Source organism: Phasianus colchicus, chromosome 33 (genome assembly GCF_987193195.1).
Source record: "Phasianus colchicus chromosome 33, bPhaCol1.hap1.1, whole genome shotgun sequence".
Lineage (NCBI taxonomy): Eukaryota > Metazoa > Chordata > Aves > Galliformes > Phasianidae > Phasianus > Phasianus colchicus.
In genome coordinates this window covers 1,814,053-1,838,843 of record NC_143468.1, presented here as the reverse complement: position 1 = coordinate 1,838,843, position 24,791 = coordinate 1,814,053, and the positions used below count along the sequence as shown (strand labels likewise).

Below are 24,791 nucleotides of genomic sequence, written 5' to 3'. Positions count from 1 at the left end.
CAGCACCAGCTCTTTATTGGTGCAACTGGGAGCACTTTAGGGGCAGAGCCCCATAGAGCACAACGTGGGGGGGAGGGGAATTTACCATCAGCCCCCCTGCAAAGGAAAGGGGGGCAGGGGGATGCTGGGGGGCACAGAGGGACCCCCACCCCACAGCAGGATGGGGGGGGGGGGGTTCAAATAAAGACGGAGACAGGCAGATCCATTAACCAAAATATCCTCCGGTTTCTATTCACAAGGAAAAGCTCCAGTCCATCTTTTTTTTATTATTATTATTTCTTTTTTTTTTGTTTTTTTTTCTGAAAAATCTCCTGACGTTACAGAACTAAACTGAAATGTCGCTCTTCCACTCTTTAACAATGTGACCAACAGAAACTTCATGAGCCGAAAAAAGGGGGGGGGTGGGCAGGGGGGGGCAGAGGAGGGGAGAGAGAAGCTTTAATAAAACTAAGATGGGCGCTCGGCAGCGGAGCGGAAAGGAAATTAAATGCTGTAATGAAAACAAAAATTAAACCGACGACGACGAAGAAGAGGAGAAAAAAAAAAACAAAAAACAAAACCCCCCAAAAAAATCAATGAAATAAAACTGAAAGAATCCGATGAGTGGCGAGGAGAGCAATGGGAGGAACCGAAAAATTTACAAACTAGTTTAAAACCTGGGGCTGCTGCTAAGGGACTACACAGATGGATGGTGAGGTGAGGCCGAGGGTCCGCTGGCCGTGCCGGGGCCCTCCTAGCTGCTTCCCATGCCCCCGGTCTCGGAGGAGAGCCTGCAAGGAAGAAGAGGCGTCAGAGGGGGGCTGGAGGGGAGGTAAGGGGGGGGTTCTGCCAGCTGGAGGGCTGGCAGTGTGATGGGGATGCAGGAGTGTGGGAAGGGGTGCAGGGCTGAGGGCTGCTGCCCCCCTCCCCAGCAAAGCGCAGTGCTGCAGATGGGGCTCCCAGCAGAGCAGTGCAGAGCCCCCCCCCCCCCAAAAGGATCCTGAGAGCAGGGGGCAGCGAGGAGGGGAGGGGGCAGCAGGGAACGGGGAACCCATGAGGAGCCCTCAGGGAGCAGCAGGAAGTGGGGAGGGGGGGAAAAACAGCGCAGCATCCCCGAAGCACAGCCCCAGAGCTGCACCTCAAAGCCTCTCCTCCCCTCCCTGAAATGGGGGCACAGAGCGCTGCCCCATGGAGGGTGGCTGTGAGCCCCCCCCTCTGCCACAAGGAACCCCTCCGGGCCCCCTCCCCACACGTGGGGCTCAGCTCGGCCCCCCCTCTCCCCCCGCACAGAGCTGCAGAGCACATTCTCACCGTGGCAACTTTATTACAGGTACAGACATTAAAGAGACAGCGAGGCCGCGAGCCCCGTGGGCAACGGAACCGGGAATGCAATTAAATCCAGACTCGTTTATTCGGTAACGACCCCCTACCCCTCCCCTCTCTCTGCCCCCCACCCCCCCCACCCCAAACCCACACGATTGCAACCGAGCTACTAAAAGAAAAAAAAAAAAAACGGAAAAGAGGAGGGAAAAAAAAAAAGAACCCAAAAAACCGAGGGCTACAAAGCTCTAGTGGGATGGATGGGGGGGAATGGAGCACTGCACCCCAGGGCACGGGGATAGGAAAAGCAATGGGCAGCCCTGGTCAGAAAAGTGGGGGGGTCTAAGAAACATCACAATGGGGGGGGAGAAGGAAGGAGGGGGGAAAAACCCAGAGGGGAAATGAGATCTGAGCTGCCCGCATGGGGCAGCGCTGCCCTATGGCTCAGTAAGGAGAGAACCTCTGCTTTTCCGCTTTCAGTTTGTTAGTAACGCACGGCACGGCCGGGGCGGAGGCACCCTTAGCAGCAGACACAACATTTAGAGCCAGGAGAGGGACAGGTTTCATGCCAAGCAGACTGGAGACACAAGGGGCGGTCGGAAGAGGGTTGGGGAGGCTGGCGGGCGCGTCGGAGGCCCCCGCTGTGGCGAGCGAGGGGGTGGTGGTGGAGGAGGAAGAAGAAGAAGGGGTGGAGGGTTGAGAGAGGTTGATGCTGAGGTGGTCAGGGATCGTGACGGAGGCTGCCTGGGAGGAGGGTTTAGCGCTTTCTAAACTGTAACAGAGGAGAAAAGGAACAAAAAAATGGGTGGGTGGGTGGGAAGAGCACAGAGGAAGCACAGGACAAACAGCGAAACCCGGCTTAGGGAGGGGGGGGGAGCGCAGCACGGAGCCGAGATGAGCAAAAGTGGGGCTGCTCCTCCATAGGGAGAGCCCCGCAGCCCCAGTGCCACCCCACAGCCACCACTCATCTCCAGCATCCAAAGAGCTGAGGGTCCCAATGAACCCTAATTCCGGCCCTAACGCTCACCATGGGACACATCCACACACCCGCAGGCCTCAGTGCAGCCGTGAGGGCCCAATCCCTCACCCCACAGCACTGCAGACCCCACAGGGAACCCAGCGGTCCCCGAGGGCTCACAGCTGCAGGGCTGACACTGCCTGCATCCATCGGGATCCCTGGGATCCCCACATCCCACTGGGAGGTGCTGGGGATCCCGCCTTGATCCCCCCTCAGCTGCAGCACCCCCAGAAGCCCTCAGCACAGAAAGCCACGGATCCGCACCACGCAACCCAAACTGCTGAAATCCCAAACACAGCTCCGGGGACCCCACGGTCCCCTCAGCCCCACAGCAGCCTTCCCTCATCCTACAGCTTCCCACAGAGCAGGAGGCGATCGCAGCAGGGGGGGGCAGGCGTGGGGAAGGGGAAGGAAGGGCACAGGGATGGGGGGGTGGGGAGGGAAGCCCCTTCCACTCATGCTTGGGGCACAAGGGTGGTCCCAGCCCTCCCCCCCCACACTGCCTCATCACAGAGACTCACCTGACATTAATTAGATACTGGGCCAAGCTAATGCTTGCTGCAGATCCAGTTATGGTAACCTGCCTGTCAGTAGATCCTTCCACTGGATTGGCAATTTTGATCTGCGCCCCGGACATCTGGCGGATCTCATTGATCTTGGCGCCCTGACGCCCAATGATGCAGCCAATCAACTGCAGGGAGACAGCGGCTTCGTTAGCAGCTTCATCAGCAGTGGGCAGAGCACCCCATCCCCCTTCATCACCTACAGGGAGCATCACCCAGAGGTGGGGTTGATGGCTCCCAGGAGGGCTTTAAACCCTTTCCAGTACTCTTTTATAAGGAGACTTCTGAGATGGGCAGACAGTGACAGGACGAGAGGCAACGGCTTCAAACTGAAAGTGTGGGGAGGGAGCTCTGCACCCAGAGCTGTGGGTGCTCCTTCCCAGGAGGAGCTTGGGGCCACAGAGGGGTCCCCGCATGGCTGATGGGTGGGAGCAGCACAGGGTTAGAGCTGGGTGACCCCTAAGGTCCCTTCCAACCAAAGCCATTCTGTGGTTCAATTTAAAATGGCAGGAGAAAAAGTAGTATGTACAAGATTTCTGCCTTAAATCTGGCTGGAAGGAAGAGGGATGAAGAGAGCAGCCCAAGGAGCTGTTTGGGGTGAGGCCATCACTCATAACACTGCCTTGAGCCCCTCTACAGACAGGGAGGAGCAGCCTCACATCCCATCTCATAGGGGCACAGATTCTGCTGAGCCCCCCCACCCCTCAGTGAGGTGGATGCTGATACTCACATCATTTGGAATGGTGAGTTCATGAGAGGTGGTTTGAGCAGAAGCATCCAAACCTGTTTAAAAAGACAGAGACAAAGCAGGAGAGGGTCAGGGGGGGCAGTGGGGGACACGGGCACAGCGGGCAGCCAGCACTCACTGCTGGCCTCACAGCCACCTGGGAGACAGCTCAGACAGGAGGGGAAGGGAGAGCAAGCGGTGAAGTTACTCGAGCCCCACTCCCCTCTCCTCCTCCCCACTCACCTGCTGCCCCCCCACCCCCTACTTCTCCCCTCATTGCCACCACAAGCTCTCCTCTGCAGTGGGGCAGTCCTAGAGCAGCACACCCCATCTCCATGGGGCCACCATCCACATCTGCAGCCTCCGAGCGTTTCGCTCCCTCACCCCAGCAGGGCAGTGCCAGGTCAGGCCCCCACCAGGCTGCTGCTCAGGTTTCTTACTCTGCATTTTGCCCCCCTGCCCCACTCCGGGAGCTGAGACCTCATTACAGGGCCCTGGCAGGGGAGCAGCAGCTCAGTGCAGACACAGCAGTGATCCCTGCAGCGCCAGGCAGGGGCTGCACTGCTGGATGCAATCCAGGGCAAAAGATTTGTGGGGGCAGGGAGGAGGGGAGGTGGGAGTGGGCTGCCTATGGGTGAATTATGGGGGGCTCAAATATGCTCAAGGCTTTCTAACAGCGTCACACACCACACAGCTGAGCCCTCTGGCAAAGTTCTGCTCTCCAGAATCCAGAGGGCAACCTGACAGCTCCTGAGGGGCATCCGGGACCTCCAGCCCTCCTGCAGCTCCCCTGGCCCCCCCTTGCCCCTCCCACCCGTGCACAAGGCGGGCAGCGTTTAACAGGGAGAACGAGACCCCAGTCAGTATTAATACACAATAAACTACAGATTTTGTGTTTTAATCATTACCCCAATAGCCTTTCACCTCTGGAGAGCTGGATTCAATGCCTGTTAAGACATAAGTGACAATGAGTTTGGCTGTCTTATGTTTAGAGCCCCAAATGGAAATGCAGCCACCTTAGCAAACGCTACAGCAAATTTGGTGCAACTCAGCAGCTGCCTGCTCAAGGCTGGAGCTGCTGGAGGAGAGAGAGCAGGTGCTGCAGGCCAGGGGGGTCCCCAGAGCATTGGCAGAGCCGTGAAGGACAGGGTGGGAGGGAGGAAAGCAGTACGGAGGCCCTGCCTGCTCACTGATCTGCCCTCTGCGGGGAGGGGGAGGGGGCAGAGACCACAGTTGCCCCCAGAGGCAGCACGACAGAGATGGTTACCTGGCCAGACTTCATCATTCAGGCTGTGGGTTTATGGGTTTGTTTGGTGTTGGTTTTTTTTTTTTTTGAGCACACGAGACCCCGTGCAGAGGCCCTGCTTAGAGGGGAGCCCAGCTCCCAGGTTGGCCTTCAGCCCACGTTAGCGTACAGAGGAGAGAAGGAGTTTCCATACCACTGAATCCAGTGTTGCCATGAGACATTGGAAAGTGTGACTGTTGCATTGCCAACTGGTGCAGCTTGGTCAGCTAGAGGGAAGAGAAAAAAAAAAAAAAAAGGCTGATGTTAGCTATTTCCCAAGCCCAGCAGGGCCAGGACCACGCGGCAGGCACACGGACACAGCGAGCGGCACCAAAGGCCTCCCCCCACCCTCGGCCAGGAGTGGGCTGGGGGGCTGCGCCCACCCCCCAGGAGAAGCAAGGAGCTATGAGAGGAGCTCAGGGAGACGAGCAGAGAGGAGCAGGAGAAATGAGACCACAGGGTGCTCACACCACACCATGCAGGGAGCAGCATGGGGAGAGGGATGTGATGAAGGGAGGTCAGGATGGAGCCTGGGGCGGTGCGCGGCCCCTGCAGCAGCTCAGAGCACAGCTTCCTCCTACCCCTCCTTGCCAGAGCCCCCCCTCACTGCTCTAAGGGCGCCAGGAGAAGAGATCAGCCCCGCCAAGCCTGCAACGAGCCTACGGGATGAGCATGGCTGCCAGAGGAGGGCGGCATCCCAGCAAGCAGGGACAGCACCCACGGTGAGGGAGGGAAAGGGGGGGGGGGTGGCCACCACCTGGACTGTTCTCCTGTACCCAGCGGCCCCCACAGGCTGGCAGCAGCCTGGGCCAGGCCAGATCCCCCCCTCCACTGCCACCTGCGACGGCTCAGCTGTCCCCTGCCCCAGGAGAGCCACCGTGACAGCGTCCCGTCATGCGCTGTGATGTCCCTGGATGGGACGTGTGCCAAATTCAAGAGGGGAGGGAAAGTCGGAGCTGGAGTGAAATGCCAGCCAGGGGGGAGGTGGTGGTGTCGGTGAGGGAGGGGGGAGCAGAAAAACGGAGGAGGGTGATGTCAGAGAGAAAAGGGGAGGGGGGAAAAGGAGAGATCTGTGACCAGGTGAAGCTGGCTGCAGGAGGGCGAAGTTTTTTGGGGGGGAGTTCGGATCAGATCGAGTTTCAGCCCAAGCTGACAGCTCGAATCGAGAAAGCACAGAGAAAATTTTGGAAGGGGGAAGAAGGGTGGATTTCAAGACAAGAAGTGTAAACAAAAACTTACATCTGGCTGTGGAATGGCATACTGTCCTTGAATGGTATAGGCCTACAAAAGGAGGAAAACAGTCCTATTAACAACCATCGGACAGCCACCCAGGGACAGACATTTCAACTAGCCAGGAAGTCAGAGAGCCAAGGCGGAGAGTTCTCCGGGGCAAGGGAAGTGGGGCAGGGAGAGGCAGGGGACGGATAATGCTGTACCAAGCAGTTTCTAGACGGGAAGGTACTCGAATTGGCCTTAGGTGGCAGTTACAGGGAGGGAGTGGACAGTATGGCGCCGTCCCCCCCAAAAAAAGGTGGCAGACAAACAGAACGGCTGGGATCTTGATGAAGATGTATGGTGTGGTGGAGTCCGACAATGCTTCTAGCCCTGCGCCCCCCGCCTCGCCGACAGGGGAGGGTCTCCAGCGCCCACCAGCCCTGCTAGCTCCCGGCCCCTCCTTCCCCGGCCCAGCAGCCCCCCAAAAGTCCCGCTCCGAGTCCTCTCGTCACTCCGCACGCCTAGGAAACGTCGCCGGGCAAGCTAGAGGTCACTGCTGGAGCTGGCTACCGATGCTAGACAAGGCAAAGAGAGGCATTCGGGGGGTAACGAGGCTGAGCGCCTGACCTGCCAATTCCTCGTCTCGAGGTTAAGGGACAGCCACAGACTTCAGATTCCTCCTGAAGCTACCCAGAAAGGGCGAGTCACTGGCTGGGGCCTGGCTGGCTAAGGTGGGGGGCCGGGCAGGGGGGACAGGAGAGGCAGGGGAGAGGGGGGTACACAGCCTCACTTCCAGGTCACCGGAAGAACTGCAGCCCAGGCTGGAATTGGCCCAAGTTCGTTGCCATGCAGTGGCTGCCGGGTGGCCTGCGTGAGGAGAGGTTGGTGGGCTCAGAGTCCAGTTCCCAAGTGGACAGGAGTCCACAGCACAAAAGCCACCGTGACGGGTTTTGGGGGACGGGGACAGGGAATGCCACCCTTGTTGGCAGTCTCAGAGAGGCCAAGGATTGAACGGGCCGTGGAGACTGAACTCCCCTCTCACCTCCTGAGGTGGTCCCTCCAAGTCAGAGTTGAGGCACATGGATGGGGCGGTGTGGGGGTAGCTCGCACTGCCGCTGCTGTACCTGTCCTGTGGATAAATTAGAGGACTTCAGTCTCCAGGGCTGTCAATCCGAAACCTTCCGCTAACACCAAAGTCACATCGACATTAGCTCTGCTTTCGAGGGCTAACCCTGCTCTACGCACGACTCTGAGCTGCGAGACAGAGCACAACACCACCAGGAGCGGGCCCGGACGGCTGCAGCGGGCTGGCCCTGGGCCGGGGGAGAGGGGTGGAAGACAAGGAGGGGAGAAAAAGGGAAAGGGAAGGAAGAGATGCGTGGCTGTCGGGAGCCTGCTCCTCACTGCTCTAAGGGGGATGGCGGCCGGCTCCCTTGCCGGGGGGGCTGCACGGTACGACCCTCCGCTGGCAAAGGGCGCGGGTGGCTTCGCCCGGCGCTCCCCCCCGGGTGCAGAGTGGCAGGAGAAGCTGTCGGAGAGCGGGGGCTGACCAGGGTCAAGGGGGGGAAGGAAGAGGCAGGGAGGGCGAGGGGTGGGGGTGCTGAGGCGAGGGTGGGGAGGGGACGGCAGCAGCTCCGTCCCCACACAAGCGTGGCACTCGGAGGCCCGGCTCCAGGGGAGGCTGCCAGCAGCTCTCCACCCCAGCTGCAGCATCGGATCCGGTCTGTGTGGCCATGGCTCTGCCCTACAGCAGGACCCCAAGGCTGATGGCAGGGGGCTCCGGGCCCCCCCCATCAGCAGGCACCCACCCTGGGGGGGGCCTCCCTGGCAGCACGGAGGCAGCAGATGCATCTGCGAGTTGCCCTGTGTTGCTCCAAGCGGTAATGGCAGCCCTGGGAACTGAGGGGTGGGAAGCGGTGACCCCCACACCCCAACCTCCTCTCTCACCCAGTGGGGACCAGCACATCCCCAAAAAGCTTTGGGACTCGGAGCTTTACAGCAGACAGGACCCCAAGGGAGCCCTGTCGCCTGTAACGGCAGCGCCTGGCTCCATGGCTAGAGCACTGGGGTGGCCCAAGACAGCTGCCCTCCCCGAGGCGGGGCAGGGGGGGAGCAAGCGACTCCCCAGGATCAGGTCAGCACAAGAAGGGCTGCATCACTGATCCCTTAAGGCTACTTCTATCTGACACCCTCCCCTCGCCAAGACGAAGCTTTTCTACACCCCAACCCTGCCCAAGGCACAGGCTGAGCCTTTGTACCCTAAGAGCCAGCCCCAGAGAGCAGAGAACCCTCAACCTCTGGGCCAGTCACCCACACAGGTCGCACCGAGTCCTCGGAGCCAGTCCCAGAGAGGGGACAACTGGCTTTGGCAGCTGGAGTCCCATCCCAATTCAAATCCCCAACCACCACCATGTCAGGATTTCCCCCCAGTTGCTTCAGGAGCACTTTGACAACACCACCCTCCTCCCCAAATTAACCCTCCCAGCTCCCTCCCTGCCTCTGCCCTCCTGCCTCCCGCAGCAGGCTCAGCGAGGAAGGCTCGGAGCAGGCTCTGGGAGGCCAAGGCCAAGCAGAGCTGCTCCATGCCAGAGGAAGCGGTGTGGGTGACAGGCACGCAGAGCAGCTGATGTGCGCTGGCGGTGTGGCAGCTTGTTTATCCCCCACCCCCCCTGCCACACAGACACCCCTCCCCTCCCAGCACCCCACGAGCTGAGGAGAGGCCTTACCTGACCGCCTGCAAAGATGACGGGAGAGCTGGATGGCTTGGGTCGGTACGGGATGGTGACGCCCTTCGGGGGAGACTGGGTGACAGCAGAGAAGGGACATCAGGCACCGAGCGCTGCCAGCCACCCCCTCCCAGCACCCAACGCTTTGCTTCAAGTGCAAGTCTGCTCCCAGGAGGCCACAGAGCCTGGCTGAGCCCCGAGGGCTACAAACAATCCTACTTATTCTCCGCTCCACACGCTGAGCAGAGGGAGGCTTGCAGCACCGTGCTGGGACAGGGGGACGCTGCTGCTCGGTGTCACTGCTCACCAGGGCAGCAAGCAGCACCATCAGCTGGCAGGAGCTCAAGAGGGCTGGCTCGACCCCAGCTTAAAGCAGCTCCAAGCCTCACTTGTAATCCCCAACTATCCTTTTATCCCCCAGCAGCCGCTCCTCTGTCCTCAGGGGTTTCTATTGGTCAGGAGGGCTGCAGCCAAGAAAGGGCAGAGGGATCCCTGTGCCTCACACGTGTCCCCAGGGAGAGGGCCCGACACGCAGCTGGGGGGGCCCTACCTCAAGCATGACAACGCAGATCTGTTTGACGCACTCAATGATGGACTGTGGGATCCCAGCAATGGTGATGGCTCGCTCAGTCGAGTTGGGCAGCATGTCTCCTGCCACCTGGACCTGTGCCCCTGTGCTCTGCAAAGTTTAAGGATAAAAATAAACGGTCAGACCCGGGGAGGACAGTGAGCTCACTGCATCCAGCAGCCCCGTGGCCAAGTTATACATAGCTAGAAGTGCCCCCCTTCTCCCTCAAAATAATGCCTTTTAATCCTAGCTGGAAATAATTCGGTCAGGAGGAGGAATCAGGCTGCGGCCTTCCTCTGTAACCCAAGTCAAGCCCATCTCTGCTGCGAGCAGAACCGGACAGGGTTAATCCCTGGCAGCTAAGGGTCAGTGGCACTCAACACTAAGAAGCATTACATGCCTTTCTCACTGAGAGCTGGGGGCTTGGCAGGCTGGTGGCATGCATTCCCCCCTCCCGCCAGCTGGGAAAAAGCCTAAGGAAAGGAATTGAGAGTAGCAGGAACCCAAGCACCCCGCTCCAGGGGACAGTGCCGGGAAGGGGAGGCTCTGACCCAGTCTCAGTTTCACAAGCACTAAAAATACGAGGAGCTTTTTAAAAAGGGCCAAATGATGCTGCCTCTACACTATGCAGTTCCACTTATGCAGGGCAGACACAAGTTCTTGCCCGCTCCGCCACGCACCAGGCCCTGCACATCATCAGCAGGGCAGCCAGCACCCACCTCTCGTATCTCCTTGATCTTGCAGCCTCCTTTTCCAATCAGGGAGCCGCACTGGCTGGCAGGCACCACGAGCCGGAGGGTGACCGGGGGCCGGCTGGCAGCCGTGCTGTTGGTCATGGAGCTGCTGATGTCCTGTGAGGAAGAGGAGTTGCTTAGAGGGGCCAGTTTGGTGCAAGACCCTCGCCAGAGGGATGGGGCTGGTTTGCTCCAAGGTGATGTCTGAACCTCCCAGATCCCATTTTTCAGGGCTTTGTTAACGTGCTGGAATCAACACAGCCACATTTTTGAGGTGAAAGCAGCCAAACTCTGTGGCTTGCTGTATTGGTGAAATGGGGGCTTAATCCCCACCAGCCCAATGCAGAGGCATTGGGTCAAGCCACAGCTAAATGGGAACCAGCCGTGCTGAAGAGATGAGGGGCTGGGGGCTCAGCCTCCCCCTGCAGACAGCTCCCAGTTCAGCTCTGAGCCGTAATGGGGATGAAAGCTCAGTGAAAACAAGCTGGGCGCTGATTAAAGCAGTCATATGTGGGCAGGGGGAGGGGAGGCACACGGCTGGGCTCAGCTGACCTACTAAAAGAAAAGCTTTTGCTGAGCCCCAGGCTCAGAGCACCAGCAGCGAGAGCCAGGAGGATGTCAGCTCCCAGGACACAGCAGCAGTTTGGGACTCACAGCTTTTTGGGCGTTCCCATGAGCACAGGGGTCTGATGTGTTGACAGGAAGGGGGTCCTGAATCCAAAGGGATAAAGCACTGGGAGCTTTGAGTCCCACAAGAGATGGGAGGGCCAAGGAGCTCATCCTTTCCAAAAGCCCAAAGTTCCTCAACCACAGCCCTGAGCAGGCTCTGACTCCCACAGTTGGGATTCAGATCAGCATCCCACTGAGAATCAGCAGTTCTGCAGGAGCAGGGTTGGGATGCAGATTGTCCTTCAGTGCTGCAGGACCCCCAGACCCCTCCTCAGCAGGGCTGGATATTGGGCTGAGCCCCCACTGCACACAGAAACATGCAGGCAGGGAAGCAGCAGAACAGTCCAGAAGAACAAGGCAAGCAGGGATTCAAAGCCCCGCTCTGTTTGATGCTGTTTTAGTGGTGGTCACAGGGAGTTCCCAGCCCTGGGCAATCACCACAGGGCTCTGACGCTCAGCAAGCAGGCACTTAAGGTTGGCTGAGCACTCAGGAGGAAAAAATCATACCTGGACCCTGGACTCTGCTGAGGGAAGGGCAAAGATCAGCCCCTGCTGGGAGAACACTCCTCACCCATGGGGAGGATCATGAGGCTGCTCCAGCCCCCCAGGAGCTGTAGGGCAGACCCCAGCCTTGCACAACAGCTCCACAGGGCAAATTTGTCCAGAAAAATAAAATAGCTTAAAAAAAAAAAAAGTTGAGCATCGTCCCTGTAGCACACAGGGGAAGCTCAGGGCTGAGACGCACCTCTTCCAGTTTGTCAATGATCATCGCAAAAGCTTTGAAGATGGCATTGGTGGGGCCGGCAAGGGTGATGATCCGCTCGGGGCAGTTCCCTTCTGAGATGTTAATGCGAGCACCACTCTGTGGGAAGGAAGCAGCGTGGGACATCAGGGCCCCGCAGAGCCACGAGGCCGCCCTCCTCCCTCGGCTCAGCGCCCGGCAGCCATCTTAGCCATGCTGGCTTCCTGCCCCAGCCCTGACTACATCTCCCAGCATGCCTTGCGCCCACCGGCTCCATCTGCTGCCGGTGCTGCGCCGCCAGAAAATTCCTTTCAAGGCTGGCAGCGCTACGGACCCCTCAGCCCCCCCCCCCTCCACCCCCAGCCCTAAGGCTCACCTCCTCGCGCATCTTCTTCACTGATTCCCCTTTCTGTGAAAGAAAATGAGAAGGGAGAGGTGTCAGCGTGGCTGCGCTGGGTGGGGGGCAAGGGGGAGCACTGGGAAGGGGGTGGGGGGGGTTTTGCTGCTCGCTTACCTTCCCAATGATGCTGCCGACCTCCTGGGAGGGGAACAAAAGCAACAATTAGGAAGTGCTGAAAGAACTCCCCCAGCACCAACGGCATCCCCACAGCTCCCGACTACAGAGGATAAAACACAGTTTTTGGGGGCAAAACAAACTCCTGGACGCCCTCTCAACCACGCTGACATCGCACCCACGGTTGTGCTCATTCTTTCCCAACCCCCCCCGCTGTTATTTTTATTGATGTGCTGTGCTTTTAAAGCGCTGCCTCGGTCGTCACGAGCTGCCCGAGCCCCGGCTGGGTGCCAAGGAGCACATTCCTCACACCACTGGCTAATGGCGGCCACGAGGCAGTGGGGGGGGATGAGGGAGCACTGCCATCGAGCGCTGCTGGCTGGATTTGGGGGGGGGCTCAGTGGGGGGAAACACACGTACCTTTCCATGCATGAGTAGCCGGATGGTGAGCGTGACATTTAATCCACCTTCAATGACACCGGTGTCCATCTTGGGCTGCGTTGGGTCAGGTCAGGCTTTGTCAGCAGTCAGATCTTTGGTCGCTGGGTAGCGGGAGCTGGGAAAGAGAGGGGTCGGCTTTGAGGCCCCTCCCTCACCCTCCCCACCTGTGTCAGACCCCATCCCGCATAGAGCCGAGTCCTCTCGGAGTTCTCCCCCAACAGATATGGGGCTGATCTCCTCCCTAGGGCAACCCATGGGGCTGGGAGCCCCACGAGGCTCCTCATCCCCACTCAGAGTAGATGGGCAGCACAGCTGTGATCCCCACCTGCACCCAGCACAGCCAGGTTCGCTCATCCCCCACATCAGAGGCTTTGCCCACTGCTCCAGGACTTGCCTCGACTCGAAGCCTCTGCACCTCAACCCAACCAGGAGCCTCCCCGGGCAGCCACGTGTAGGCACACACAGCTGCTGCCCCATTTCCCTCTTGTTTCACCCACTTGGGGAGCCAAGTTGTTGAAGGGAGGGGGGATAAAAAACAAAAAAGCTTTCTCCCAGCTCCGCCTGCACTGAGGGCTTTCAGAGCAGCTTCCAAGTTGATTTACTCAAAGCAGATAAGGCCACATGAGCCCATGATCAGGTTTCAAACAACCTGCGGCCCAAGCCGACAGCAGTTGCAAAACACCACAGTCAGCCTAAGAGCTGAGCAGCTCAGCAAAATGTCTGTTTAACTCTCACCTCTCTCAAAAAAAAAAAACGAAACAAAACAAAAAAAACCCCCACTACATGCAACTCAACTAAATAAACTGAATTTCGGCTGTGCTCTGCTTTCATCAGCTCAGTGTCTCATCAAAGTTTAACCAAACCCAGTGAAGGACTGAGCTGGGCAGAGCAGGGCAAGGGCAGGGGGATTAATCTCACAGGGCCGTGCCAAGCTCCGAGCGAATGCTCTTTTAAGGGGAAGCTGCTGGCAGTGGAGGTTTCTGCTGTAGTGAGCAGTGAAGGCTCCCAAGAACTCCACGTTTTGGGTCAGAGCCGTGCGGCCAAAATAGGGCTGGAAGTGGGGCTGGAGGAGCACGGAGCCCCAGCCGCAGGATTTGGGGCATTTCAGGGCTCCTGGCTGCCCGCTCCTCCTCCCCCCCCAGCTCAGCACGCTGCCATCGTTTGCATTCATTCGCAGCGGTTCTGCCGGTCCAACGAGCCGCCCGGGGACAAAAGGCGGCGTGGATCGGGCAGAGGGGCTGAGCGGGGAAACTTCCCCGAACTTCTCCTCACCTCCGGGCCTCAATCGGCCCAGCGCACGTGGGGGGTGGGGGGGAGGCCCGGCCCTAACGAGGGCTTGGGGGCTCTGCTCCAAACTGAAGGCAGTTCTGGGGGAGGATCCGAGTCCTGCGAGGGTATCCGGAGGTGAACGAGAGCCCAGAAGGGTTTCACGGGGGAGAAAAACGAGGAGGGGAGTGGGAAAAGCAGCTCGGAAATGGGCCCGGGAGCAGAAAACGAGGGGCCTAAACGCGGGGCGGCCCCAAACAGGGAACGGAGGGAACGAGTAGAAATAGGGGGAGAGGGACGGGGGGGGCAGCAGCGGGCCGGGCCCGAAGGAGGGAAACGCTGCGACCGCGGCTGCGAAAACATTGGGGGGGGCGGTTTCAAAAACGGGCCGGAACCGGGACCGCCCCCCCCACGAGGGGCCCCGGCTCCAACCGGTCCCTTTTTTTTTGAGGGGGGGTGGAAAAAAAAAAAAAAAAACAACGAAAAAAAAAATCGGGAATCGTCGTTAAAAAAAAAAACAAAAACAAAACAAAAAACGGCTCCGCGAACGGCGCAGGATTAAAAAAAAAAAATAAAAAATTTAAAACATCCCGAAAAAATTAAAAAAAAAAAAATTGATAAATAACAAATAACCGCCGCTCTCCCCCTCCCCCCTCCCCAACCCCCCCGTGGTGAGGGGGGGAGCGGGGGGGGCAACGTGCGTCACGCGGCACCGCCACCCCCAACCCCCCCAACCCCCCCCGCTCCGGTCCCGGTGGCGGCGCGGGGGGGGGAGGGGCGGCGGCACCCCCCTCCCCCCCCTCCAGAGGCGGCGCGGCGCGCAGGCCGCGGCCTAGGCCGCAGTAGGCCGCGCTTAGGCCTCGGGCTGGCGTGAGGGCGCGGCCGGCGGCGGGCGTCGCAGGGCGGGACGGCGGCGCTACGCGAGGCCGCGGCTTCGCGGTTGAGGTGGAAGAGGGCGGCGGATGGCGCGCGGGGAGCGGGTAAAAGGAAAGCGGGGGGTGATGGGGGTGGGGGGGCGGAGGTCGGGCCTACCTGGAGCGGCGCCGGTAACGGCGGCGGCGGGAGAAGGGCGCTCCGGGCGGAGCGGGAGGAGGGAGGGCGGGGAGGAGGGGAGGGAGGTGGGGGGGGAGAGGGAGCGCGCCGGGGCGGGCGGGATGGCGGCGACGGGAGGAGGCGGCGGCTGCTCCTGCTGCGGCGGCCGCGGCGGGTCTGGGCGGGGGCGGCGGGAGCGGCCGATTTACAACCGCCCCGACCCGGAAACGGACGGCGCGCACCAGCGAGGCGCGGCGGGGCGGGGACAGAGCGGCAGCGCTCCGCCCCCTCCTCCCTCGTTCCGCCCTCCGGCCTCAGCCCGCGCCACAGAGAGGAGGGCGGGCAGAGCGCCGCCGTCCGCAGGCAGCGCCCCCCGCGGCCGGGAGGACTGAGGGGTGGCAGCGGGCAATGGGGGGAAACGGGAGATTGGACGGGGAGGCGGTGGGGGCTGGGACAAAGGGGGACAGGAAAGGGTGGGGATGGGGAAAGCAATGGGGAATTAGGGTTAGGGGTGACCCCCTCCCCAGTGGAGTTTGTTCCACACAACGCAAAGGAGGCTCTGACACAGACTGGGGGGGGTTTCAGGGCTTTATTGGAAGGCAGCAGCAGCAATCCCGGCAGCTGTGACACCGCGGAACCCGCCAGAACCACAGAACCCCACAGAACCCCACAGAACCCAATGGGACCCCACAGAACCCAATGGGACGCCAGAGAACCCAGTGAGGCCCTACAGAACCCAATGGGACCCCAAAGAACCCCACAGAACCCAATGGGGCCCTACAGAACCCAATGGGACGCCAGAGAACCCAGTGAGGCCCTACAGAACCCAATGGGACCCCAAAGAACCCCACAGAACCCAATGGGGCCCCACAGAACCCAATGGGACCACCCCATAATATGCTGACACCCACTGAACCCAAAACACCCCCCCAACAAGCCCATGGGGTGAAGGAATATGGGGACACCCCGTGGGCACGGGCCATGGGTGGCCGGGAGGGGGGGGGGATTCCCAGGAGATCAGGGGTGGATATGGGGTGGTGACAGGAGGTCCTACATGGATATGGGGTGGTCAGAGTGGTCCCAGACAGTTCCTGGTGGTCATGGATCAACACGGGTCACGGTGATGTTCGTTATGAGTGGTTCCAGGTGGTCGCAGGTGGTCATGAGGGTCATGGGGGGGGTTGTGGGGGGGTCCCAGGAGGTCTCAGATATGGGGTGGTCGTGAGTGACTTCAGGAGATCCTACATGGACATGGGGTGGTCACGGATGGTCCCAGGTGGTCGTGGGTTCCACGTGGTCAGGGGTGGTCCTGTGGGACTCCAGGAGGTGCCCATGGGTGGTCCCACAGGTAGTCACAGCACGTGGGGGGGCCACAGGAGGACACGGGTGGCCCCCAAGTGGCCCCAGGACACCGATGGTGGCACCGCCATCAGTCGGAGTCGCTGCTGGAGGAGGAGGAGGAGGAAGAGGAGGAGGACAAATTGCGCTGCAGGACAACAGGATACAGTGAGCACTGGGGAGGTGACCCCAAAATGTGTCCCCCCAAACCTTGTGTATGTGTTGTCCCCCCCCCCCATCACCTTGTGCCTCTTTTGAGCCTTCTTCATCCTCTTCTTCATCTTCTTCGCCGCCTTCTTGTCCAGCCCAGGGGGGATCAGAGGGGGAACCCCAGCATAGGGGGGCTGCAGGGGGGGGCACCCTGGGGGTCCCGTTGGGCACAGAGGAACCGAGGGGGGCAGGACAGCACCGGGGGGGTACGGAGGGGTGCTAGGGGGGTATGGGGGGGCTATAGGGGTGCTTGGGGGAGCTGCGGGGGGGCACAGGGGCTGCCCAGGGGGGTACGGGGGGACCGTGGGGTGGGGGGGGTAGGAGGGGTTGGGGGGTGGTGGCTGTGGGGGATACACAGGGTTGGGGGGGGGTGGTTGCCCTGTTTAAGGGGAGAAATGAGATAATTAGGGGGGAGCAACCTTCCCAATCGCTCTGGGGGGAGGGCAGGAGCTGGAGGTGAAGCTGCTCCCCATTTCTGGGGGTCATTTCCAGACTTTTTGAGATGTTGCCCCCCCGCCCCCTCTTACCTGCATTGGGGTCCCACATGGCCGAAGTTGCTCCGGGACCTGGATATGGGGGGAGAAGATGGGGGGACATGGGGTGAGCTGTGACCCCAACCCCCCCACGGGTCCCCCCCCCTCCTGCACAGGGACGTCCCCCCACGATGCTCCCAAAAGGAAACCAGAAAGGGGACAGGGGGGGAGGAGGGGGGGTCAGAGATATTTGGGGTTCTGGGTGGTGGGAGATTTGGGGGGGGGGGCTTTAAGGGTATAGGAGGGGGAGGATGGGGAGCAATAGGGATTTGGGGGTGCAGAAGCAATGGAGATTTGGGGTACGTAGGGGTGCAGGGAGAGTGAAGGGTGCAGAAGCATTGGGGGGGCGATTTGGGGTGCACTGAGGGGGGGGGGATCTGGGGGTGTGGGATCCGGGGGTCCCGCCCGCTCCGCTCCCACCTCCGCTGCCTCCACTCCGAGCGCGGCCCCGCCCTGCAGGAAGCGGGGAGGGGCGTGGCCTGCGGAGGGGGCGTGGCCTGGGAAGGGGCGGGGTCAACAATGGCTCCTCCCTTTGGGGGCGTGGCTTTCCGTCCTCCTCCCGCGGCGGCGTGGAGGACCCCTCCCCCTCCTTCCCCCCCCCTTCCCCGTGCCTCAGTTTCCCCATTTCGGGTCTCACCTCCGGGTCAGCTCCGCTGGGGGGGTTCGGGGGGAGCCGCCAGGCGCTGTAGGCGCTGCAGGGCGCGCTCGGCCGACAGCCGCGCTTCGGGGTCGGGGTCCCAGCAGTCCTCCAGCAGCTCCTGCAGAGCCCCCGAGGGCTGCAGGGAAACCCACCCCCCCCCCCCCACCGCGGTCAGTGATGGGGCACTCGGGATCCCCACCCCCAAGGTACCCCTTGGTGGGGAGCTCCTGGGATTGGGCACCCCTGGTACTCGATTAGGGCCCCCCCGGGCATGGGCACCCCCCTCCCCTCATATAAGGTCACCCCGGGCACCCCTATGGGACCCCCAAACCTCTCAGCGCACCCCTAGACTTCCACACAACCCCGACCCCCCCCCCAGTATTGAGCCACCCCAGCCACCTCCAGACCCTCACAGGCACCCCCTGCATAAAGCCACTCCTATGGGACCCCCAAGTCCTCATGAGCACCCAAAGATCCCCCAACCCCCCCCCCAATATAAGGTCACCCCTATGGCACCCTCCCCCCCTTGGGCACCGCAAGGACCCCCTGGTCACCCCTACGTGCCGGGTCCCCCCCTTTCCCCCCCATGTCGGGGTCCCACCTGCGCCGTGCGGTGCCACGTCGGGGGGATCAATGGGCGCCGCCGCTCCTCCACCGCCAAACGCCGGAGCTGCGCTGCCGTGGGGCTGCCCCCCAACTCGGCCTCATAGGCAAGGCGGAACTCCGGCACCGGAACGCCTGGAGGGGAGGAAGGGAGATAAAGGGGGGAGGAGGGGCTCAAGGAGCCCGGTTGCATTGATGAGACCATGGGGGCGGCTCACGGGGCTTTGGGGATTTGGGGGTGGGCGCTCACCGGGGGGGCTGAGGGTCTGACAGCGTGAGAGGATCTCCCAGAGCAGCAGCGCCAAGGCGTAAACGTCAGCCTGCAGCAGCGCGCGGCCCCACGAGCGCAGGTCCAGACTCTCATCCAGGATCTCGGGGGCCAAATAGCGCTGGGTGCCCGCCTGCAGCCACGCACCGTGCTCACAGCAGGGCCATGCTTGCACCAAAGCCAAGTTTGCACCAGGGCTGTGCTTACACCAGGGCTTTTCTTGCACCAGGATCATATTTTCACCAAAGCTATGTTTGCACTAAAGCTATGCTTGCACTGGGGCCATTCTTGCATTAGGGCTATGCTTACAGCAGGACCATGATTACACTGGGGCCATGCTTGCACCAGGATCATGCTTGCACCAAGACCATGCTTGCACCAGTCATACTTGCACCAGGACCATGCTTGCTCCAAAGCCATGCTCGCACTAGGACCATGCTTACACCAGGGCCATACTTGCACCAGGCTGCACTTTCAACTGGGCCATGCTTGCACCAAAGCCACGCTCACACCATGGCCACGCTCACACCAGGGCCACGCTCACACCAGGGCCATGCTCACATCAAAACCATGCTTAAACCAAAGCCACGCTCACACCAGGACCATGCTCACACCAAAGCCATGCTCACACCAGGACCGTGCTCACACCAGGACCGTGCTCACACCAGGGCCGTGCTCACACCAGGGCCATGCTTATACCAGAGCCATGCTCACACCAGAGCCATGCTTATACCAAAGCCACGCTCACACCAGGGCCACGCTCACACCAAGACCATGCTCACACCAAAGCCACGCTCACACCAAAGCCACACTCACACCAGGACCATGCTCACACCAGGGCCACGCTCATACCAAAGCCATGCTCACACCAGGGCCACGCTCACACCAGGGCCATGCTCACACCAGGGCCACGCTCACACCAAGACCATGCTCACACCAAGACCATGCTCACACCAAAGCCACGCTCACACCAAAGCCACACTCACACCAGGACCATGCTCACACCAGGGCCACGCTCATACCAAAGCCATGCTCACACCAGGGCCACGCTCACACCAGGGCCATGCTCACATCAAAACCATGCTTAAACCAAAGCCACGCTCACACCAGGACCATGCTCACACCAAGACCATGCTCACACCAGGACCATGCTCACACCAGGGCCACGCTCATACCAAAGCCATGCTCACACCAGGGCCATGCTCACACCAGGGCCATGCTCACACCAAAGCCATTCTCGCACCAGAGTCACGCTCACACCAGAGCCATGCTCACACCAGGGCCACGCTCACACCAGAGCCACGCTCACACCAGAGCCACGCTCACACCAGGGCCACGCTCACACCAGGGCCACGCTCACACCACAACCATGCTTACACCAAAGCCACGCTCACACCAGGACTCTGCTTACACCACAGCCATGCTTGCACCAAAACCACGCTCACATCCAGCTCATTCTCACACCACAGCCCGGCATGCCCCGGGTCCATCCTCCCCCCCGTGCCCCCCACCCCCCACATCTCACCCTGCGGATGTGAGCCATTCCCTGCCCGCTGCCGCTGTGAGCGCGGGGCGGCAGCGCCATGGCGAGCCCAAAGTCCCCGATGGCGCAGGTGCCGTCCTGGCGCACCAACACGTTCTGACTGCTGAGGTCACGGTGCACCACGCTGGGTTTGTACAGCCCTGCGGATGCGGGGAGGTCACCGGGTTGCACATGAGGGGGCATTTAGGGGTCGGAAGGGGGGAGGGTTTAGGGTTAGGGTCTCACCGTCGCGCCACAGCTCCTGGTGCAGGAAGGCGAGGCCACGTGCCAGGGACAGAGCCAGGCGTGCGCTGCCGGCCCACGGGGAGACGTGCTGGCGCAGGAAGTGCTGCAGGGAACCCTGGGTGGGGGACAAGGGGGGGTGGGAGGGCACCCACGGGGGTCGGGGGGATTGGGGCATGGTGGCACGGTTGGCACCCGGTGGCTGCAGGTGGAGCGGTGCCGGTGTGGGGCTGCGGCGGTGCTGTGCGCACCCAGCGCTCTGCAGCCCCCCCTTGCCAAGCCTTGCACACCCCCCAGGGCACTGCGCACACCCACGTGCAGCGATGCACACCAACACCCACCCACACCCACGTGCAACGACGCGCGCCCGCACATCCCCATCCACGCCCGTGCACATGGATGCGCGCCATCATCAACACCCACCCACACCCACGTGCTTCGATGCACACCCATGCACGCCCACCCACACCCCAGTCCCCCCCCCCCCTTAAACCCCTCCCCTTTTGCCCCTCCCCGCACTCACGGCTGGGTAAAGCTGCAGGACCAGCAGCCCCCCCCGCGCACACGGCCCGGCTCCCCGGGTGCCCAGCAGCTTCGCCACGTTTTCGTGCTCCATCAGCGGCAGTTCGTGCACCGCCCGTTCGGCTGCCCAGCGCCGGGCCGCCCCCGCAGCAAAAGCCTTTATGGCGACCGGGCGCTGCTGCAGGGTGCCCCTCCACACCGCCGAGAAGCGCCCAGCCTGCAGCACCTGCACCCAACGGGGGGTAGGGGGGAGGCTGTGGGCTGCGTCCCCATAGCAGGGAACCCGGCACCCATGGGTGTCTCCAACCCCCAAACCCCAAATCCTCCTGCCACCATCCCTAAGGACCCCCACCCCCGTGCACCCATGGGTGTCCCCAACCCCCAAATCCTCCTGCCACCATCCCTAAGGACCCCCACCCCCGTGCACCCATGGATGTCCCCAAATCCCAAATCCTGCTGCCACCATCCCTAAGGACCCCCACCCCCGTGCACCCATGGATGTCCCCAAATCCCAAATCCTGCTGCCACCATCCCTAAGGACCCCCATCCCCGTGCACCCATGGGTGTCCCCAACCCCAAACTCCCAAATTCTGCTGCCACCATCCCTAAGGACCCCCATCCCCCTGCACCCATGGGTGTCCCCAACCCCCAAACCCCAAATCCTGCTGCCACCATCCCTAAGGACCCCCATCCCCGTGCACCCATGGGTGTCCCCAACCCCAAACTCCCAAATTCTGCTGCCACCATCCCTAAGGACCCCCATCCCCCTGCACCCATGGGTGTCCCCAACCCCCAAACCCCAAATCCTGCTGCCACCATCCCTAAGGACCCCCATCCCCGTGCACCCATGGGTGTCCCCAACCCCAAACTCCCAAATCCTGCTGCCACCATCCCTAAGGACCCCCATCCCCGTGCACCCATGGGTGTCCCCAACCCCAAACTCCCAAATTCTGCTGCCACCATCCCTAAGGACCCCCATCCCCGTGCACCCATGGGTGTCCCCAACCCCCAAACCCCAAATCCTGCTGCCACCATCCCTAAGGACCCCCATCCCCGTGCACCCATGGGTGTCCCCAACCCCAAACTCCCAAATTCTGCTGCCACCATCCCTAAGGACCCCCATCCCCCTGCACCCATGGGTGTCCCCAACCCCCAAACCCCAAATCCTGCTGCCACCATCCCTAAGGACCCCCATCCCCGTGCACCCATGAGTGTCCCCAACCCCAAACTCCCAAATTCTGCTGCCACCATCCCTAAGGACCCCCATCCCCGTGCACCCATGGGTGTCCCCAACCCCAAACTCCCAAATTCTGCTGCCACCATCCCTAAGGACTCCCATCCCCCTGCACCCGTGGGTGTCCCCAACTCCAGAACCCCAAATCCTGGTGTTCCCATCTCAGGGACTCCTGGGTGTCAGCAGCCCTGAGCACCCGCATGCCCAGGGAACCCCATCCCCGTGCACCCATGGGTGCCCCCCAGGCACCACGACCCCGTTACCCCACTGCTGCACACCCCAAATCCCATACCCACAGTTCCCAAATAGGGGTTCCTTCCCCCCCCAAACCCCACCCATGGGTGCCACCCCACCTGGAGGAAGCGCAGCGCAGGAAGGTCTGGGCTGGGGGGCTTTGGGGGGGCTCTGAGATCCCGGCGTCCCTGTGATGTCTGACCCATCTGTGCCTGTGTCCGTCTGCGCCCTGGGAGGTGGACATGGGGACATGGGGACACAAGGACATGGGGACACAGAACCTGGGGTTGCACAGGAGCCCCCCACTTTGGGGACATGGGGGATGGGACACCCAAAGACCCCCCACCCCAGAAACAGTGCCATGGTGCTTGGGGACCTTTGGGAATACTGGGATGGGACATGTGGGGACACCCACAGCAGCAATGGGGACTCAAGCACCCATTTCCATGGACACAGCACTCAGATCCCTCCCAGGTGGGGCTGGGGGTGCTGTGCAGCCAGCTGCCCCCCTGCCCCCCCCGTGTCACCCCGTGTCCCCTGATGACCCTACCCAGCGCAGCCAGGCAGGCGAGGAGGAGGAGGAGGAGGGGGACAGCACCCCACAGCCACAGTGTCCCCATGGGTGGCACCTTGCTGGGCACTGGGACAAAGACCTCGGTGACACCAGGACCCCCCACCCTGGGGACCCCCCCTGCCCTTGTGAACCTCCCACCTCAACATGACAGGGACCCATCACCCCTTTATTGGGAGACAGAGCCCCCCAGGACTCCCCCTGCCCTTTGTGGGTCCCCCACCCCACAGAAATCCCCTATGGCTCCAAGTCCCCACCCATGGGTCCCCACCACCCCAACCCAACTCCCACCCATGGATCTCCATCCCCCCATGGATGCCACAGCTCCAAAGACCCCCCCCCCCATGTGTCCCCTTGGGTCCCCTCCCCCATTTCCATGAGCCCCCTCAAGGTCTCTGCATCCCTCTGAGTCCCCTCCATGTCCCCCACAGCCCCCAGAACCCCCCCCCCACCCACTCAAAGCCCCCCTCCATGACTCATTCATCTCCCAGGACCCCCCCCCCACCCTCGAAAGACCCCCACTCCCAGATTCCCATCGGACCCCTCCCAATGCCCCCCCATACCAGAGTCAGGGGGTGCCTCCCCCGGCCCCAGGGCCCCCCCGCCGCCCCCCCCCCCGCTGGCGTTCCCGTTGCAGAGGTGACCGTGGCAGAGGCACACGAGGACAGTGGCTCCGGGGGCTCCGGCGGGGCTGGGGGTGCAAGAAGGAGAAGGGCAGGCGGCCCCCCCGCCCCCCCAGCAGCCTGGGGACAGCGGTGATGTCACCGGGACACCCCCAGAGATCCCCCACCTCTGCTAAGGGGGCTCCCCTGCCCTGGGGTGGGAGGGGGGCAGGATGGAGAGCCCCTTCCTGGGCCCCCCCTTTCCTTGGGAACCCCCCCTTCCTTCATACACCCATTACCTACCCCCCCCTCTTTCCCCTACACTCCCAGCACCTCTTTCCCCGGGACCCCCCCATTGCTGGGACCCCCCCCATCCTCTCCCCATTCCCACCCCCTCCACATTCCGCTCTATTACTTCAACCCCCCCCCTGCCCCGATCCTTCCCAGCACCGCCGCAGCCCCATCCCAAGGCCGAGGTCGGAGCAGGGAGCGAATCAAACCCCCCCCCGCACAGCTGCTCAGCCCCGCAGCCCCCCCACGGACCCCCCCCCCCGGGGGGGGCTCACCCTGCACCAGCGCCTGACTGCGGTTCCAGATCCCAATGCAGCACTGCCGGGGGGGGCAGAGGATGGTAGTGGGGGTCGCCCCCACCTCCCCCCCCACCAGGCTGCCCCGCACGCTGGGGTGCTTATAGGACACGCAGCTCAGGTTGCGCCCTATGGGGGGGGGAAAACACAATGGGGGGGTGGAGGGGACACCGATGGTGGCCCCCACTCCCAAAAATCCGACCCACCCCCCCCCTCCAGCGAAGTTGGGGGTCAGCACCCACCTGCTGGCTCCGCTGTCGGCCCCATGGGGGACACATTGGGAGAGGATATTGATGGTGACCCCCACCCCCAAAAATTCGACCCCCCCTTCCCCGGCAAGGGGGGAGGCAGCACCCACCTGGTGGCCCCATGGGTTCCTCCGGCTGTAGGGACGGAGCTGAAGGATCCACGCGGGGGCTGCGGAGCGCTGACACAGAGAGGAGGAGGAGGAGGAGGAGGAGGATGAAGGCACCGGGGGGGCCCCGCAGTAGGGAGGAGCGAGGCTGGGGGATGGCCCATACCCCCCCCCCAGCACCCAAATCCGGTGGCAAAGGGGGGGGTGGAGGGGGGGATCACAGATCGCTCCATACCTCAGTTTCCCCATTTGGGGTTGAAGTTGTCCTCCAAGCACAACAGAGGTCCCAAAGGTGGCCACAACTCCCAAAATTACCCCCCAGTGTCCCCAGGGTGGTCTCAGGGACCCCAGAAAATGGCCATAGGATCCCCAAAGGTAACCTCAGGGTGTCACCAACCTCCCCAAGGTGATCCTCTGTACACCCCAAAAACCCCAGGGACCCCAAGGTGGGCCCAGGTTGGCTTCAGGGATCCCAAAAGTGGCCTCAGGGTGACCCCCAGGGACCATGAAGTGGTCCTTTATGCGCCCCC

At 61.9% G+C, this 24,791-nt stretch overlaps 2 protein-coding genes across 11 annotated transcripts; both read right to left on the bottom strand.

The window, feature by feature from the left end:
* Positions 1–235: 235 nt before the first annotated feature.
* Positions 236–14,967, bottom strand: PCBP2 (poly(rC) binding protein 2). 9 transcript variants are annotated; one of them, XM_031602789.2, is made up of 16 exons: positions 14,800–14,909; positions 12,481–12,616; positions 12,061–12,084; positions 11,923–11,955; positions 11,550–11,666; positions 10,121–10,252; positions 9,384–9,512; positions 8,834–8,908; positions 7,150–7,236; positions 6,909–6,974; positions 6,132–6,173; positions 5,047–5,119; positions 4,516–4,554; positions 3,611–3,663; positions 2,839–3,008; positions 237–770 (listed from the first exon to the last, which is right to left on the bottom strand). In XM_031602789.2, the coding sequence occupies exons 2-16, from the start codon at positions 12,547–12,549 to the stop codon at positions 734–736; spliced, it is 1,146 nt and encodes a 381-aa protein (XP_031458649.1). In that variant the 5' UTR covers positions 12,550–12,616; positions 14,800–14,909; the 3' UTR covers positions 237–733. The 9 variants fall into 9 exon arrangements, with proteins under 9 accessions (XP_031458652.1, XP_089984561.1, XP_031458649.1 ...); XM_090128437.1 differs by lacking the exon at positions 237–770 and adding an exon at positions 1,685–2,071 and having other exon boundaries at positions 14,800–14,967; XM_031602790.2 differs by lacking the exon at positions 4,516–4,554 and having other exon boundaries at positions 241–770.
* A 1,709-nt stretch (positions 14,968–16,676) lies between these two features.
* On the bottom strand, positions 16,677–24,791 carry AMHR2 (anti-Mullerian hormone receptor type 2). 2 transcript variants are annotated; one of them, XM_090128430.1, is made up of 13 exons: positions 24,265–24,791; positions 23,886–24,035; positions 23,281–23,460; positions 22,697–22,786; positions 22,266–22,375; positions 20,680–20,904; positions 20,160–20,274; positions 19,917–20,074; positions 18,374–18,524; positions 18,122–18,258; positions 17,518–17,656; positions 16,875–16,913; positions 16,677–16,726 (listed from the first exon to the last, which is right to left on the bottom strand). In XM_090128430.1, exons 1-11 carry the CDS (start codon positions 24,275–24,277, stop codon positions 17,525–17,527), a joined length of 1,461 nt encoding a protein of 486 aa, XP_089984556.1. In that variant the 5' UTR covers positions 24,278–24,791; the 3' UTR covers positions 16,677–16,726; positions 16,875–16,913; positions 17,518–17,524. The 2 variants fall into 2 exon arrangements, with proteins under 2 accessions (XP_089984556.1, XP_089984557.1); XM_090128431.1 differs by lacking the exon at positions 23,281–23,460.